Source organism: Oncorhynchus nerka, linkage group LG15, assembly GCF_034236695.1.
Source record: "Oncorhynchus nerka isolate Pitt River linkage group LG15, Oner_Uvic_2.0, whole genome shotgun sequence".
Taxonomy (NCBI): domain Eukaryota; kingdom Metazoa; phylum Chordata; class Actinopteri; order Salmoniformes; family Salmonidae; genus Oncorhynchus; species Oncorhynchus nerka.
In genome coordinates this window covers 9114152-9132050 of record NC_088410.1, presented here as the reverse complement: position 1 = coordinate 9132050, position 17899 = coordinate 9114152, and the positions used below count along the sequence as shown (strand labels likewise).

General features: G+C 47.3%; 1 protein-coding gene across 3 annotated transcripts in view; it reads right to left on the bottom strand.

Annotated features, from left to right (window-relative positions):
- Positions 1 to 643: 643 nt before the first annotated feature.
- The window catches only part of LOC115126618 (RNA exonuclease 5-like), a 39383-nt gene continuing 22127 nt past the window's right edge, over positions 644 to 17899 (bottom strand). The window contains exons 11-18 of one of the 3 annotated variants that reach the window (XM_065000927.1): positions 16334 to 16431; positions 15133 to 15241; positions 14735 to 14848; positions 11015 to 11152; positions 5352 to 5450; positions 4082 to 4667; positions 2835 to 3126; positions 644 to 1013 (exon numbers count right to left, since the gene is read on the bottom strand). In XM_065000927.1, the coding sequence (XP_064856999.1) occupies positions 923 to 1013; positions 2835 to 3126; positions 4082 to 4667; positions 5352 to 5450; positions 11015 to 11152; positions 14735 to 14848; positions 15133 to 15241; positions 16334 to 16431 (1527 nt within the window). In that variant the 3' untranslated portion in view covers positions 644 to 922. Of the gene's footprint in view, positions 1014 to 2834; positions 3127 to 4081; positions 4668 to 5351; positions 5451 to 11014; positions 11153 to 14734; positions 14849 to 15132; positions 15251 to 16333; positions 16432 to 17899 lie in introns of all 3 variants that reach the window. The other 2 variants (XM_065000925.1, XM_065000926.1) reach the window with 2 other exon arrangements.

Sequence of the window (17899 nt, the reverse complement as noted above, 5' to 3'; positions counted from 1 at the left end):
GAAGCAGCAATACAGGTCAAACACAGTGAGTTTACGTCCAAAATGGCACCCTAATAAGCCCTGTAGAGAGTTTTGCCAGGACCCATGGTGTGCCCATAGTGCACACTACATAGGGAATAGGGTGCCCATAGTGCACACTACATAGGGAATAGGGTGCCCATAGTGCACACTACATAGGGAATAGGCTGCTCATAGTGAACACTACATAGGGAATAGGGTGCTCATAGTGAACACTACATAGGGAATAGGGTAGCATCAGTGCACACTACATAGGGGTGCTCATAGTGGGGAATAGGGTGCCCATAGTGCACACTACATAGGGAATAGGGTGCCCATAGTGCACACTACATAGGGAATAGGGTGCCCATAGTGCACACTACATAGGAATAGGGTGCACACTACATAGGGAATAGGGTGCCCATAGTGAACACTACATAGGGAATAGGGTGCCCATAGTGCACACTACATAGGGAATAGGGTGCCCATAGTGCACACTACATAGGGAATAGGGTGCCCATAGTGCACACTACATAGGGAATAGGGTGTCATATCAGACACATCCTGTGTTTTACCTTCAATTCATTGCCTGTGTCCAAAACCCTGTCCAGCCTGTACTGAACGAAACATATCAAGCACTCGTAAGTAGACTCACCTCTTTATTTAAAACATAACTTAATACTCTCGTAGCCTATAGCTGTCGTTGTTAGTCAAGTTGCAGCACTGCTGGGCCACAGCACACCAAGATGGTAAAACACAGTATCGCAGGCAAAGTGTTGTCAACATCTGTTAACTTTCCTAAAATGTCCCGTTTGGAAGATTCACGAAATCAGGAGGGGGTAAGCAAGAAATCCAGAATCCTCCAACCGGGATTTCTGGGAATCTTGGGAAGGAACTGGATTTCTGGGAATCTTGGCAAGGTACACTATGCAGGTAGCATCAGGTCGTGGGTGTGGTCACCGAGTGCTGCTGACCCCTGTTTGACCTCCAGGAAACACAGACCATCGCCATGGGAACTGAAAAAAGCAAACCGACAGCGTATTAGAATCCACCCCTCTCTAAATAATAGGAAACAACAGCCCCCCTGAGTTCCCTCTCTCTGTAGAAAACAACAGCCCCCCTGAGTTCCCTCTCTCTATAGAAAACAGCCCCCCTGAGTTCCCTCTCTCTATAGAAAACAACAACCCATCCTGAGTTCCCTCTCTCTATAGAAAACAACAGCCCCCCCTGAGTTCCCTCTCTCTATAGAAAACAGCCCCCCTGAGTTCCCTCTTTCTATAGAAAACAACAGCCCCCCTGAGTTCCCTCTCCTCTATAGAAAACAACAGCCCCCTGAGTTCCCTCTCTCTATAGAAAACAGCCCCCTGAGTTCCCTCTCTCTATAGAAAACAACAGCCCCCTGAGTTCCCTCTCTCTATAGAAAACAACAGCCCCCTGAGTTCCCTCTCTCTATAGAACACAACAGCCCCCTGAGTTCCCTCTCCTCTATAGAAAACAACAGCCCCCCTGAGTTCCCTCTCTCTATAGAAAACAACAGCCCCCCTGAGTTCCCTCTCTCTATAGAAAACAGCACCCCTGAGTTCCTTCTCCTCTATAGAAAACAACAGCCCCCCCCTGAGTTCCCTCTCTATAGAAAAAAACAGCCCCCTGAGTTCCCTCTCTCTATAGAAAACAACACCCCTGGAGTTCCTTCTCCTCTATAGAAAACAACAGCCCCCCTGAGTTCCCCCTCTCTATAGAAAACAACAGCCCCCCTGAGTTCCCTCTCTCTATAAAAACAACAACCCATCCTGTGAAAACCCCTTTCCTCACCAGGGGTTGTATTCACTAGGAACCCATTGGAAACAAAGGGACAAAACAGGGAGGGGCTACCATAACTAAACATCGTCCAAAACAGGGAGGGGCTACCATAACTAAACATCGTCCAAAACAGGGAGGGGCTACCATAACTAAACATCGTCCAAAACAGGGAGGGGCTACCATAACTAAAAACAGGGAGGGGCTATCGTCCAAAACAGGGAGGGGCTACCATAACTAAACATCGTCCAAAACAGGGAGGGGCTACCATAACTAAACATCGTCCAAAACAGGGAGGGGCTACCATAACTAAACATCGTCCAAAACAGGGAGGGGCTACCATAACTAAACAAAAACAGGGAGGGGCTACGTCCAAAACAGGGAGGGGCTACCATAACTAAACATCGTCCAAAACAGGGAGGGGCTACCATAACTAAAACATCGTCCAAAACAGGGAGGGGCTACCATAACTAAACATCGTCCAAAACAGGGAGGGGCTACCATAACAAAACATCGTCCAAAACAGGGAGGGGCTAACTAAACATCGTCCAAAACAGGGAGGGGCTACCATAACTAAACATCGTCCAAAACAGGGAGGGGCTACCATAACTAAACTATCGTCCAAAACAGGGAGGGGCTACCATAACTAAACATCGTCCAAAACAGGGAGGGGCTACCATAACAAAACATCGTCCAAAACAGGGAGGGGCTACCATAACTAAACATCGTCCAAAACAGGGAGGGGCTACCATAACTAAACATCGAAAAGGAGACACTAGTTGGTTTTTGCTAAATGTTTTGCTACGCTGTGGATACACCTCTGGTGTCCTAACATGACTTGGGCCCGATCTCAAATCACAACCCCTAAGCACAGATCTGAGAAGAGTTGACAGGTTTAAGAAACCTGGTAATAGAGCTCCACATTGACCTCCTGATAGGCTAGGTGATATCAACATATTGCTCATACCAATTAAATCCTTTCAGATCTCCACAAGTGCATAAGGTGATTGATTTGGGATTGGGCCAGTGTCTGTTCTCACCTGTTGTGACCAGGCAGCAGTATGATGCTGAGGGTGTTGTCAGGTAGAGATCTGAACAGCTTCCCCACGCGCCGGTCCAACTTCCTCATCACGCACGCCGCTTCCTGTTCCTCTCTTCCGGTTTCCTGCGACGACTCGTCCGGTGTCTCTCTGTCGGACCCAGTCGTCGTCGTCATAGTAACCCAGGAGCACAGGTGGGGCGGAGTCAGGGCTCTGCGAGTGCTCACCTTCCTGTCCCAGAGTTCCACAGGTGAGCTGAGGACCGCGTCCACAGTGTCAGGACTATCATACTCTGGAAAAATGTGCACATTTTTAATATGATGATTAGCAAACAAATTGCATTTTAAAAAATCATTCTTTATATTTCGAACAACTCAAATTCAACGGCTAAAATTAGACCCAGGTCATGGATGATGGGCGGCAGGTAGCCTAGCCATTAGAGTATTGGGCCGGGGAGTTCAAAGGTTGCTGGTTCGAATCCCTGAGACAACAAGGGTAAGTTGCTCCGGATAAGAGCGTCTGTTAAATGACTACAATATAAAAAAATATATAATAATAATATAATAATAAATAATAATAATAAAATAATAAATAAATAATGATAAAATAATAATAATACAATTATAATAATAAAATAATAATGATAAAATAATAAATAATAAAATAATAATATTACATTTACATTTAAGTCATTTAGCAGACGCTCTTATCCAGAGCGACTTACAAATTGGATTAAAATAATAATAATAAATAATAATACAAATAATAAATAATACAATAATAATAAATAATAATAAATAATAATTAATAATATAAAACTAATAATAATAATAATAATAATAATAATAATAATAATAATAATAATAATAATAATTAATAATAAAAAAACTAATAATAATAATAATAATAATAATAATAATAATAATAATTAATAATAATAATAATAATAATAATTAATAATATAAAACTAATAATAATAATAATAATAATTATAATATAAAACTAATAATAATAATAATAATAATTAATAATATAAAATTAATAATATAAAACTAATAATAATAATTAATAATATTATAAAACTAATAATAATAATTAATAATATTATAAAACTAATAATAATAATTAATAATAATAATCATCATCAAAAATGTTGGTACATAAATATAAATAATAATATAATAAAAATAATAATAATTAATAATAATAATCAAATAGATGTTGGTACATGTGAAGCTTTGACTCACTTAAGAAAGCATGTCTCCTACGTTTCTGTTTTCCAGAGTGCTTTGCCGGTAGAATTACGCCCTGAACCGTTCCGTACTGTCCGAAGGCCTCGCGGAGGTCCTCTTCACAGAGTCCGGCAGTCTTAGCATGGAGCCTCGCTCCAACATTGGCTTCGGCTGCTATCTCTGCTAGCATAGTTTTCACTTGGAGCAGAGTGCCATTGACTTCAACTGAGAGCTCTGCTAGCTTAGCAAATTTAGCTTTAGCATGTAGCCCAGGTCCATTCGCTTCAGCTAGCTTAGCTTTAGCATTTAGAAAAGTTCCATTGACTTTTTCTAAGAGCCCCGAATGGTTCGCTTTAGCATGTAGCCTAGCTCTATTGACCATAGCTGGGAGTGCTGCTATGTTAGCATTTAGCCCAGTCTCATTGACTTCAGCTGCATTAGCATTTAGCCCAGTCCCATTGACTTTGGCTGCAAACTGTGCTGTTGTAGCATTAGCCTTTAGCCCTGCGGCGTAGATGACGTTAGCATTTAGCGGGTCATCCTGCAGGGAACTCAGAAAGACGTCCAGATCCAACATGGACTCCTTTACAGGTCTCTGGACCTGACAGGTAGAAGAGAGAACACATATTAGATTTACATTCAGAAAGAGCACGAGGAACAAGACAGAAGGGGAGAATTACTGGAAGCAAAGGTCAGAGGGAGAAATTAGAACGAGTATATGAAAAAAGGACAGAGCGAAGGAGAAAGAGAGTGGGGAGACGGACAGTGTGAAAGAGACACAGGCAGGGCAGAAAGTGATTGAGAGAGACACAGAGATTGAGAGAGACACAAAGTGATTGAGAGAGACAGAAAGCGATTGAGAGACACAGAGATTGAGAGAGACACAGAGATTGAGAGAGACACAAAGAGATTGAGAGAGACACAAAGAGATTGAGAGAGACACAAAGAGATTGAGAGAGACACAGAGATTGAGAGAGACACAAAGAGATTGAGAGAGACACAGAGATTGAGAGAGACACAAAGAGATTGAGAGAGACAGAAAGCGATTGAGAGAGACACAAAGAGATTGAGAGAGACACAAAGAGATTGAGAGAGACACAAAGAGATTGAGAGAGACACAAAGAGATTGAGAGAGACACAAAGAGATTGAGAGAGACACAAAGAGATTGAGAGAGACAGAAAGCGAAAAAAAAGAGAGGCAGAAAAAAAGAGGGGCCCAGACCGGTACATGAGGGGTTAGGAGAGAGAAATGTAGATAAACAGAAAACGAGGGACAGATCCAGACCTTGACGATGTGTCCGCTGTGTAGCAGTGTTCCGTTGAGCATCTCGACAGCCAGCACAGCTCCCTCCAGCAGCTCAAACTCTACCTCTGCATGCACCTGCTGAGTCATCACAGGGTCAAAGGTCAAACTCACATTTATGAAGCGCATATACTCATAGGAAAGTAATCTTGTTCACTAGTCACCGACTCCGGTTCTCATCAAGACTTTGATTAGTCAAATCAGGTGTTCGTGCTGGTCCGATGAAGTGGATGCTAAGCTACTGTTTCACGAGCACAGACTGGAATATGTTCTGGGATTCATCCAATAACATTGAGGAGTTTAGCTTCATCAATAAGTGCATCGACGACGTCGTCTCCAGTGACCGTAAGTACGTACCCCAACCAGAAGCCATGGATTCTAGGCAGCATCCGCATTGAGCTGAAGGCTAGAGCTGCCACTTTCAAGGAGAGGGACATTAATCCGGAGGCTTATAAGAAATTCCGCTACGACATCCGACGAGCCATCAAACAGGCAAAGCGTCAATACAGAACTAAGATCTAATCCTACGACACCGGCTCTGATGCTCGAGGGATGTGACAGGGCTTGTAAACTATCACAGTATACAAAGCCAAACTCAGCCACGAGCTGCCCAGCGACGCAAGTTTACCAGACAAGCTAAATTGCTTCTATGCTCACTTCGAGGCAAGCAATGCTGAACCATGCATGAGAGCACCAGCTGTTCCGGACAACTGTGTGATCACGCTCTCCGTAGCCGATGTGAGTAAGACCAAGGCCGCAGGGCCAGACGGAATACCAAGACGCATACGCTGACCATCTGGCAGGTGTCTTCACTGACATTTTCAACCTAACCCGGTCTGTAATACCAACTTGTTTCAAGCAGACCACCATTATCCCCGTGCCCAAAAACGCCCAGGTAACCTGCCTAAATGACTATCGCCCCGTAGCACTCACATATATAGCCATGAAGTGCTTTGAAAGGCTGGTCATTGCTCACATCAACACCATCATCCCAGACACCCTGGACCCAATCCAATTCACATACCCAACAGATACACAGATGACTCAATCTCTATTGTACTCCACACTACCCTCACCCATCTGGACAAAAGGATTACCTACCGGTATGTAAGAATGCTGTCCATTGACTACAGCTCAGCATTCAACACCACAGTCACCTCCAAGCTCATCACTGAGCTCAGGACCCTGGGACTAAACACCTTCCTCTGCAACTGGATCTGGACTTACTGACGGGCCGGCTCCAGGCGTTAAGGGTAGGCAACAACACATCCGCCACGCTGACCACCAAAACGGGCCGGCTCTAAGCGTTAAGGGTAGGCAACAACACATCCGCCACGCTGACCACCAACACGGGCCGGCTCCAGGCGTTAAGGGTAGGCAACAACACATCCGCCACGCTGACCAAAAACACGGGTCGGCTCCAGGCGTTAAGGGTAGGCAACAACACCATCCGCCACGCTGACCAACAACACGGGCCACATCAATGGGTGCTTAGTGGATCATATATTCATTGTTCACATCAATGGGGCTGTAGTGGAGCAGGTCGAGAGCCTCCAACCACATCAATGGGGCTGTAGTGGAGCAGGTCGAGGCCTGATCAACCACATCAATGGGGCTGTAGTGGAGCAGGTCAGAGGCCTCCAAGCCAAATCAATGGGGCTGTAGGGAGCAGGTCGAACCTCCAACCACATCAATGGGGCTGTAGTGGAGCAAAGGTCGAGAGCCTCCAACCACATCAATGGGGCTGTAGTGGAGCAGGTCGAGAGCCTCCAACCACATCAATGGGGCTGTAGTGGAGCAGGTCGAGAGCCTCCAACCACATCAATGGGGCTGTAGTGGAGCAGGTCGAGAGCCTCCAACCACATCAATGGGGCTGTAGTGGAGCAGGTCGAGAGCCTCCAACCACATCAATGGGGCTGTAGTGGAGCAGGTCGAGAGCCTCCAACCACATCAATGGGGCTGTAGTGGAACAGGTCGAGAGCCTCCAAGTTCCTTAGTATCCACATTACTAAGGAATGAACATGGTCCACACACACCCACACAGTTGTGACGAGAGCACGACGGCGCCTCTTCCCCCTCAGGAGGCTGAGGAGATTTGGCCTCAGATCCTGTTCTACAGCTGCACCATTGAGAGAATCTATGGACCCTCTGGGGAAAAATTAACTTGGTTTGAGCTTTGATATTGTCAAATGAGTTTTATACTCTGAAAATTAGAACCTAACGCCACACTCACACACCCCAGTACACACTACATACGCCCAGACACACACCCCAGTACACACTACATACTCCCAGACACACACTCACACCCCAGTACACACTACATACGCCCAGACACACACTACATACACACTACATACGCCCAGACACACACTACATACAGACACTACTGATAGTAGGAAAATATAGTTTAGAGACACACATTACACACGCCCAGACACACTAATGATCACTCCCAGACACACACTGCAAACGCCCAGACACACACTACATACGTATACGCCCAGACACACACTACATTAATGATTACGAAACATTCATGCTAATACTTATGTTATGATTTGAAAAGTATGGGTTCTTAAGACACACACTTGCCCTGTTACACACAAACACACACAAATGAATTGTGTGTACTGCCCAGACAACACTGTCCACGCCCAGACACACACTACAGCAGACACACACTACACACTCCCAGACACACACTTTTACATACCCCCAGAACTGAGACACACACTGAGACACACACTGTACATTTGGACACACACTTGGACACACACTTACCCCCAGACACACACTTACATACCCCCAGACACACACTACATACGCCCAGACACACACTACATCACTTTAGCAGGACGAAATGTAGAGTTAACACGTGGCCCAGACGCACACTTCCCAGACAGATACACACTCCCAGACACCACCTAAAACGCTAATACACGGGTTCTACACACGCTACACACACCCAGACACACACTACTCCCAGACACACACTTACCCCCAGACACACTACATACGCCCAGACAAAATGACACACACTTACACATTTAAAACACACTTTCTTTACACACGCCCAGAAATGTAATACCCCCAGACACACACTATTTTACACACAGTACTCACATAGAATAAAATGCCCAGACACACACTAACACTCCCAGACACACACTACACACACTTAGACACACATTACCCCCAGACAAACTGGTCATACGCCCAGATTCACACACTTGTGAGAACACACTTAGACACACACTACATGCCCAGAACACACTATGCCCAGACACACACTACATACGCCCAGACAATTTTACCCCCAGACACACACTACATTCCAGACAATTCCTTCTTTACGCCCAGACACACTACATACGCCCAGACACACACTACATACCCCCAGACACACACTACATACGCCCAGACACACACTACATACGCCCAGACACACACTACATACCCCCAGACACACACTACATACGCCCAGACACACACTACACACACTACATACCCCCAGACACACACTACATACACACTACATACCCCCAGACACACACTACACACACACACTACATACGCCAGACACACACTACATACCCCCAGACACACACTACATACGCCCAGACACACACTACATACGCCCAGACACACACTTGTACATACCCCCAGACACACACTACACACACTACATACGCCCAGACACACACTACACACGCCCAGACACACACTACACACGCCCAGACACACACTACACACTCCCAGACACACACTACACACACTACATACCCCCAGACACACACTACATACCCCCAGACACACACTACATACGCCCAGACACACACTACATACGCCCAGACACACACTACATACGCCCAGACACACACTACATACGCCCAGACACACACTACATGCCCAGACACACACTTAGACAACATACGCCCAGACACTATCAGACACACACTACATACGCCCAGACACACACTACATGCGCCCAGACACACACTACATACGCCCAGACACACACTACATACGCCCAGACACACACTACATGCAGACACACACTACATAAAGACACACACTGGACACACACTGCATACGCCCAGACACACACTACATACCCCCAGACACACACTACATACGCTGGATGCCCAGACACACACTACATACGCCCAGACACACACTACATACCCCCAGACACACACTACATACACACCATACCCCAGCCTGGACACACGCCCAGACGCACACTGCACGCCCAGACGCACACTACACACGCCCAGACGCACACCCTTACACGCCCAGACGCACACTACACACGCCCAGGACACTGCACACACTCCCAGACCACACGCCCAGACGCACACTGGATGCCCAGACACACTACACACTCCCAGACACCACTGCATACGCCCAGACACACACTACATACGCCCAGACACACACTACACACTCCCAGACACACACTACACACGCCCAGACACACACTACACATGCACACTGTATGGTATATGGCCAATATACCAAAGCTATGGGCTATTCTTAGATACAGCCCTTAGCCTGGATGCAGCCCTTAGCCTGGATGCAGCCCCTGGATGCAGCCTGGATGGATGCAGCCCCCTGGATGCAGCCCCTTAGCCTGGATGCAGCCCCTTAGCCTGGATGCAGCCCTTAGCCTGGATGCAGCCCTTAGCCTGGATGCAGCCCTTAGCCTGGATGCAGCCCTTAGCCTGGATGCAGCCCCTTAGCCTGGATGCAGCCCTTAGCCTGGATGCAGCCCCTTAGCCTGGATGCAGCCCTTAGCCTGGATACAGCCCTTAGCCTGGATACAGCCCCTTAGCCTGGATGCAGCCCCTTAGCCTGGATGCAGCCCCTTAGCCTGGATGCAGCCCCTTAGCCTGGATGCAGCCCCTTAGCCTGGATGCAGCCCTTAGCCTGGATGCAGCCCCTTAGCCTGGATGCAGCCCTTAGCCTGGATGCAGCCCTTAGCCTGGATGCAGCCCTTAGCCTGGATGCAGCCCCTTAGCCTGGATGCAGCCCCTAGCCTGGATGCAGCCCTTAGCCTGGATGCAGCCCTTAGCCTGGATGCAGCCCCTTAGCCTCTACTGTGGTAACAAAAGGACCTGATCCTAGATCAGCTCTACTGTGGTAACAAAAGGACCTGATCCTAGATCAGCTCTACTGTGGTAATGAATGGACAAGGGGGACCTGATCCTAGATCAGCTCTACTGTGGTAATGAATGGACCTGATCCTAGATCAGCTCTACTGTGGTAACGAATGGACCTGATCCTAGATCAGCTCTACTGTGGTAACGAATGGACCTGATCCTAGATCAGCTCTAATGGACCTGATCCTAGATCAGCTCTACTGTGGTAAGTGGTAACTGAATGGACAAGGGGACCTGATCCTAGATCAGCTCTACTGTGGTAACGAATGGACAAGGGGGACCTGATCCTAGATCAGCTCTACTGTGGTAACGAATGGACAAGGGGGACCTGATCCTAGATCAGCTCTACTGTGGTAACGAATGGGCAAGGGGGACCTGATCCTAGATCAGCTCTACTGTGGTAACGAATGGGCAAGGGGGACCTGATCCTAGATCAGCTCTACTGTGACGCTTTATGGCTTCTGATTTCTGGTCACGTACCCTCTGAGTAGCGTTCAACAGCCTGACAGCTCGTACGGTTCCACAGCTGCTGAACAGCCTCCTCACAGCCCTCTCTGTGTAGTCGCTAGGCAACGGCCCTGCAAACACCACACACATCTCTCTCAGACGCTGAGACATCTGGAACACATGACACGACAAGCACATACAAGGTTCATTTAGACAGATATGACATCAACATGTGTACAGTTAGCGCCCCCTATTGGAATATAGTCATAACATCCAACAGGACTAGTTCAGTATACAGTTAGCGCCCCCTATTGGAATATAGTCATTACATCCAACAGGACTAGTCCAGTATACAGTTAGCGCCCCCTATTGGAATATAGTCATAACATCCAACAGGACTAGTTCAGTATACAGTTAGCGCCCCCTATTGGAATATAGTCATAACATCCAACAGGACTAGTTCAGTATACAGTTAGCGCCCCCTATTGGAATATAGTCATAACATCCAACAGGACTAGTTCAGTATACAGTTAGCGCCCCCTATTGGAATATAGTCATAATATCCAACAGGACTAGTTCAGTATACAGTTAGCGCCCCCTATTGGAATACAAAGTCATAACATCCAACAGGACTAGTTCAGTATACAGTTAGCGTCCCCTATTGGAATATAAAGTCATAACATCCAACAGTTCAGTATACAGTTAGCGCCCCCTATTGGAATATAAAGTCATAACATCCAACAGGACTAGTTCAGTATACAGTTAGCGCCCCCTATTGGAATATAAAGTCATAACATCCAACAGGACTAGTTCAGTATACAGTTAGCGCCCCCTCTTGGAATATAGTCATAACATCCAACAGTTCAGTATACAGTTAGCGCCCCCTATTGGAATATAAAGTCATAACATCCAACAGGACTAGTTCAGTATACAGTTAGCGCCCCCTATTGGAATATAGTCATAACATCCAACAGTTCAGTATTCAGTTAGCGCCCCCTATTGGAATATAGTCATAACATCCAACAGTTCAGTATACAGTTAGCGCCCCCTATTGGAATATAAAGTCATAACATCCAACAGTTCAGTATACAGTTAGCGCCCCCTATTGGAATATAGTCATAACATCCAACAGTTCAGTATTCAGTTAGCGCCCCCTATTGGAATATAGTCATAACATCCAACAGTTCAGTATACAGTTAGCGCCCCCTATTGGAATATAAAGTCATAACATCCAACAGGACTAGTTCAGTATACAGTTAGCGCCCCCTATTGGAATATAGTCATAACATCCAACAGGACTAGTTCAGTATACAGTTAGCGCCCCCTATTGGAATATAATGTCATAACATCCAACAGTTCAGTATACAGTTAGCGCCCCCTATTGGTATATAGTCATAACATCCAACAGTTCAGTATACAGTTAGCACCCCCTATTGGAACATGAAGTCATTACAAGTCATTATATGACAGACAGAGGGGTAGACAGATTCATACCGTGTGGTAGTGATAGATATGACAGACAGAGAGGTAGACAGATTCATACCGTGTGGTAGTGATAGATATGACAGACAGAGGTAGACAGATTCATACCGTGTGGTAGTGATAGATGACAGACAGAGAGGTAGACAGATTCATACCGTGTGGTAGTGATAGATATGACAGACAGAGGTAGACAGATTCATACCGTGTGGTAGTGATAGATATGATAGACAGAGAGGTAGACAGATTCATACCGTGTGGTAGTGGTAGATATGACAGACAGAGAGGTAGACAGCTTCATACCGTGTAGTAGTGGTAGATATGACAGACAGAAGTAGACAGATTCATACCGTGTAGTAGTGGTAGATATGACAGACAGAAGTAGACAGATTCATACCGTGTGGTAGATATGATAGACAGAGAGGCAGACAGATTCATACCGTGTGGTAGTGGTAGATATGACAGACAGAAGTAGACAGATTCATACCGTGTGGTAGTGGTAGATATGATAGACAGAGAGGTAGACTGCCTGTCATATCTACCACACGGTATGAATCTGTCTACCTCTCTGTCTGTCATATCTACCACACGGTATGAATCTGAGAGGCAGACAGATTCATACCGTGTGGTAGTGGTAGATATGACAGACAGAAGTAGACAGATTCATACCGTGTGGTAGTGATAGATATGACAGACAGAGAGGTAGACAGATTCATACCGTGTGGTATTGGTAGATATGACAGACAGAGAGGAAGACAGATTCATACCGTGTGATAGATATGACAGACAGAGAGGTAGACAGATTGATACTGTGTGGTAGTGATAGATATGACAGACAGAGAGGAAGACAGATTCATACCGTGTGGTAGTGATAGATATGACAGACAGAGAGGTAGACAGATTCATACCGTGTGGTAGTGATAGATATGACAGACAGAGAGGCAGACAGATTCATACCGTGTGGTAGTGATAGATATTGCAGACAGAGAGGAAGACAGATTCATACCGTGTGGTAGTGATAGATATGACAGACAGAGAGGTAGACAGATTCATACCGTGTGGTAGATATGACAGACAGAGGAAGACAGATTCATACCGTGTGATAGATATGACAGACAGAGAGGTAGACAGATTCATACCGTGTGGTAGTGATAGATATGACAGACAGAGAGGTAGACAGATTCATACCGTGTGATAGATATGACAGACAGAGGTAGACAGATTCATACCGTGTGGTAGTGGTAGATATGACAGACAGAGAGGTAGACAGATTCATACCGTGTGGTAGTGATAGATATGACAGACAGAGAGGTAGACAGATTCATACCGTGTGGTAGTGATAGATATGACAGACAGAGGTAGACAGATTCATACCGTGTGGTAGATATGACAGACAGAGAGGTAGACAGATTCATACCGTGTGGTAGATATGACAGACAGAGGTAGACAGATTCATACCATGTGGTAGTGGTAGATATGACAGACAGAGGGGTAGACAGATTCATACCGTGTGGTAGTGGTAGATATGATAGACAGATTCATACTGTGTGGTAGTGATAGATATGACAGACAGAGAGTAGACAGATTCATACCGTGTGGTAGATATGACAGACAGAGAGGTAGACAGATTCATACCGTGTGGTAGATATGACAGACAGAGAGGCAGACAGATTCATACCGTGTGGTAGTGATAGATATGACAGACAGATTCATACCGTGTGGTAGATATGACAGACAGAGAGGCAGACAGATTCATACCGTGTGGTAGTGATAGATATGACAGACAGAGGTAGACAGATTCATACCGTGTGGTAGTGATAGATATGACAGACAGAGAGGTAGACAGATTCATACCGTGTGGTAGATATGACAGACAGAGAGGTAGACAGATTCATACCGTGTGGTAGATATGACAGACAGAGAGGCAGACAGATTCATACCGTGTGGTAGTGATAGATATGACAGACAGAGAGGTAGACAGTTCATACCGTGTGGTAGTGATAGATATGACAGACAGAGAGGTAAACAGATTCATACCGTGTGATAGATATGGCAGACAGAGAGGTAGACAGATTCATACCGTGTGGTAGTGGTAGATATGACAGACAGAGAGGTAGACAGATTCATACCGTGTGGTAGTGGTAGATATGACAGACAGAGAGGTAGACAGATTCATACCGTGTGGTAGTGATAGATATGACAGACAGAGGCAGACAGATTCATACCGTGTGGTAGTGATAGATATGGCAGACAGAGAGGTAGACAGATTCATACCGTGTGGTAGTGCTGGTCAGTAGAGATCATAGCCTTCAGATGGTCAGAGAAGGAAGACAACTGGACAACGCTGAACGAGTGAGACTCTAGTCCTCTTTTAAAGGAAGACAAGACCTGGAGGAGAGAATGAGGGATAGTTAGGGTGGAGGGTTTAGGAGGTAGGGTGGAGGGTTTAGGAGGTAGGGTGAAGGGTGGAGGGTTTATGAGGTAGGGTGGAGGGTTTAGGAGGTAGGGTGGAGGGTTTAGGAGGTAGGGTGGAGGGTTGGAGGTTAGGCGGGTTAGGTTACTTTTTCAAACTGGTCCCCAGTGGGAATCGAACCCACAACCCTGGTGTGTTGCAAGTGCCATGCTCTACCAACTGAGCCCCATGGGAGCCCCCGACCCATCACGCATCTCACCTCTCTGTCTGAGCTGTGCCACTGCTGATTGGACAGATCCAGGGTGTTGTCAGCACGCTTCCCTATAAACACAGCTGATTGGCCAGAACTCTTCAGGGCCTCTGCGAACCTGAGAGAGCTACAGCAGTGTTGTTACTACAAGAGAGAAATGAGAGCCACACTCAAACCTGAGAGAGCTACAGCAGTGTTGTTACTACAAGAGAGAAATGAGAGCCACACTCAAACCTGAGAGAGCTACAGCAGTGTTGTTACTACAAGAGAGAAATGAGACACACTCTAGGAGCTCAGATGCAATCATTTAATAACCATTTACACAGACGAGCTGTCTTAATCACTGTTTTCCAGGTGTTCTCCTCCCCTAGCCAGCACCTCTCCTAAACAGGTGTTCTACTCCCCTAGCCAGCACCTCTCCTAAACAGGTGTTCTACTCTGCTAGCCAGCACCTCTCCTAAACAGGTGTTCAACTCCTCTAGCCAGCACCTCTCCTAAACAGGTGTTCTCCTCCTCTAGCCAGCACCTCTCCTAAACAGGTGGTGTTCTACTCCCCTAGCCAGCACCTCTCCTAAACAGGTGTTCTACTCCCCTAGCCAGCACCTCTCCTAAACAGGTGTTCTCCTCCCCTAGCCAGCACCTCTCCTAAACAGGTGTTCTACTCCCCTAGCCAGCACCTCTCCTAAACAGGTGTTCTCCTCCCCTAGCCAGCACCTCTCCTAAACAGGTGTTCTCCTCCCCTAGCCAGCACCTCTCCTAAACAGGTGTTCTACTCCCCTAGCCAGCACCTCTCCTAAACAGGTGTTCTACTCCCCTAGCCAGCACCTCTCCTAAACAGGTGTTCTCCTCCCCTAGCCAGCACCTCTCCTAAACAGGTGTTCTCCTCCCCTAGCCAGCACCTCTCCTAAACAGGTGTTCTACTCCCCTAGCCAACACCTCTCCTAAACAGGTGTTCTCCTCCCCTAGCCAGCACCTCTCCTAAACAGGTGTTCTCCTCCCCTAGCCAGCACCTCTCCTAAACAGGTGTTCTACTCCCCTAGCCAGCACCTCTCCTAAACAGGTGTTCTCCTCCTCTAGCCAGCACCTCTCCTAAACAGGTGTTCTCCTCCCCTAGCCAGCACCTCTCCTAAACAGGTGTGTTTATTTCGCCTCCAGGCTAATACAAGAGGAACCACATATGGAAAAGAGGGTAAGGGTTTGTTGGTCATACCTGTTGTTGTTGTTGTGTGTAGATGTTGCGCTGTTGACAGGAGGCTGGTAAATGGTAGGACTCCCACCCCACAGCTCTTCACAATACAGCTCCACTACCTGATACAGGACACACACTGGTTACTCAGCCTGGGAGTCTGTGTGTGTGTGTGTCGTAGCTGCCGTGGTCCAGTGTGTGTGTCGTGGTCTAGTGTGTGTGTGTGTGTGTGTGTGTGTCGTAGCTGCCGTGGTCCAGTGTGTGTGTCGTGGTCTAGTGTGTGTGTGTGTGTGTGTGTGTCGTAGCTGCCGTGGTCCAGTGTGTGTGTCGTACCTGTCGTGGTCCAGTGTGTGTGTCGTACCTGTCGTGGTCCAGTGTGTGTGTCGTACCTGTCGTGGTCCAGTGTGTGTGTCGTGTGTGTCGTGGTCCAGTGTGTGTGTGTGTGTGTCGTGGTCCAGTGTGTGTGTGTACGTGGTCCAGTGTGTGTGTCGTATCTGTCGTGGTCCAGTGTGTGTGTGTGTGTTTGTCGTGGTCCAGTGTGTGTGTCCAGTGTGTGTCGTGGTCCAGTGTGTGTGTCGTGTCCTGTCGTGGTCCAGTGTGTGTGTGTGTCGTACCTGTCGTGGTCCAGTGTGTGTGTGTCGTACCTGTGGGTCCAGTGTGTGTGTGTCGTCCTGTGTGTGTGTGTGGTGGTCCAGTGTGTGTGTGTGTCGTACCTGTCGTGGTCCAGTGTGTGTGTGTGTCGTACCTGTCGTGGTCCAGTGTGTGTGTGTGTCGGGTCCAGTGTGTGTGTCGTGTCCAGTGTGTGTGTGGTCCAGTGTGTGTGTGTCGTGGTCCAGTGTGTGTGTGTGTCCAGTGTGTGTGTGTCGTGGTCCAGTGTGTGTGTGTCGTGGTCCAGTGTGTGTGTGTCCTTCGTGGTCCAGTGTGTGTGTGTGTCGTGGTCCAGTGTGTGTGTGTGTGTGTGTGTCGTGGTCCAGTGTGTGTGTGTGTGTGTGTCGTGGTCCAGTGTGTGTGTCGTGGTCCAGTGTGTGTGTCGTGGTCCAGTGTGTGTGTGTGTGTTGTCGTGGTCCAGTGTGTGTGTGTCGTGGTCCAGTGTGTGTGTGTGTCCAGTGTGTGTGTGTGTCGTCCAGTGTGTGTGTCGTGGTCCAGTGTGTGTGTGTGTGTGTGTCGTGGGGTCCAGTGTGTGTGTGTCGTGGTCCAGTGTGTGTGTGTGTCGTGGTCCAGTGTGTGTGTGTGTGTGTGTGGTGGTCCAGTGTGTGTGGTGTGTGTGTGGTCCAGTGTGTGTGTGTGTGTGTGGTCCAGTGTGTGTGTGTGTGTGGTCCAGTGTGTGTGTGTCGTGGTCCAGTGTGTGTGTGCCGTGGGTCCAGTGTGTGTGTGTCGTGTGTGGTCCAGTGTGTGTGTGTCGTGGTCCAGTGTGTGTGTGTGTCGTGGTCCAGTGTGTGTGTGTGTGTGTCCAGTGTGTGTGTTGTCGTGGTCCAGTGTGTGTGTGTGTCGTGGTCCAGTGTGTGTGTGTGTCGTGGTCAGTGTGTGTGTGTCGTGGTCCAGTGTGTGTGTGTGTGTGTGTGCTGTCCAGTGTGTGTGTGTACCTGTCGG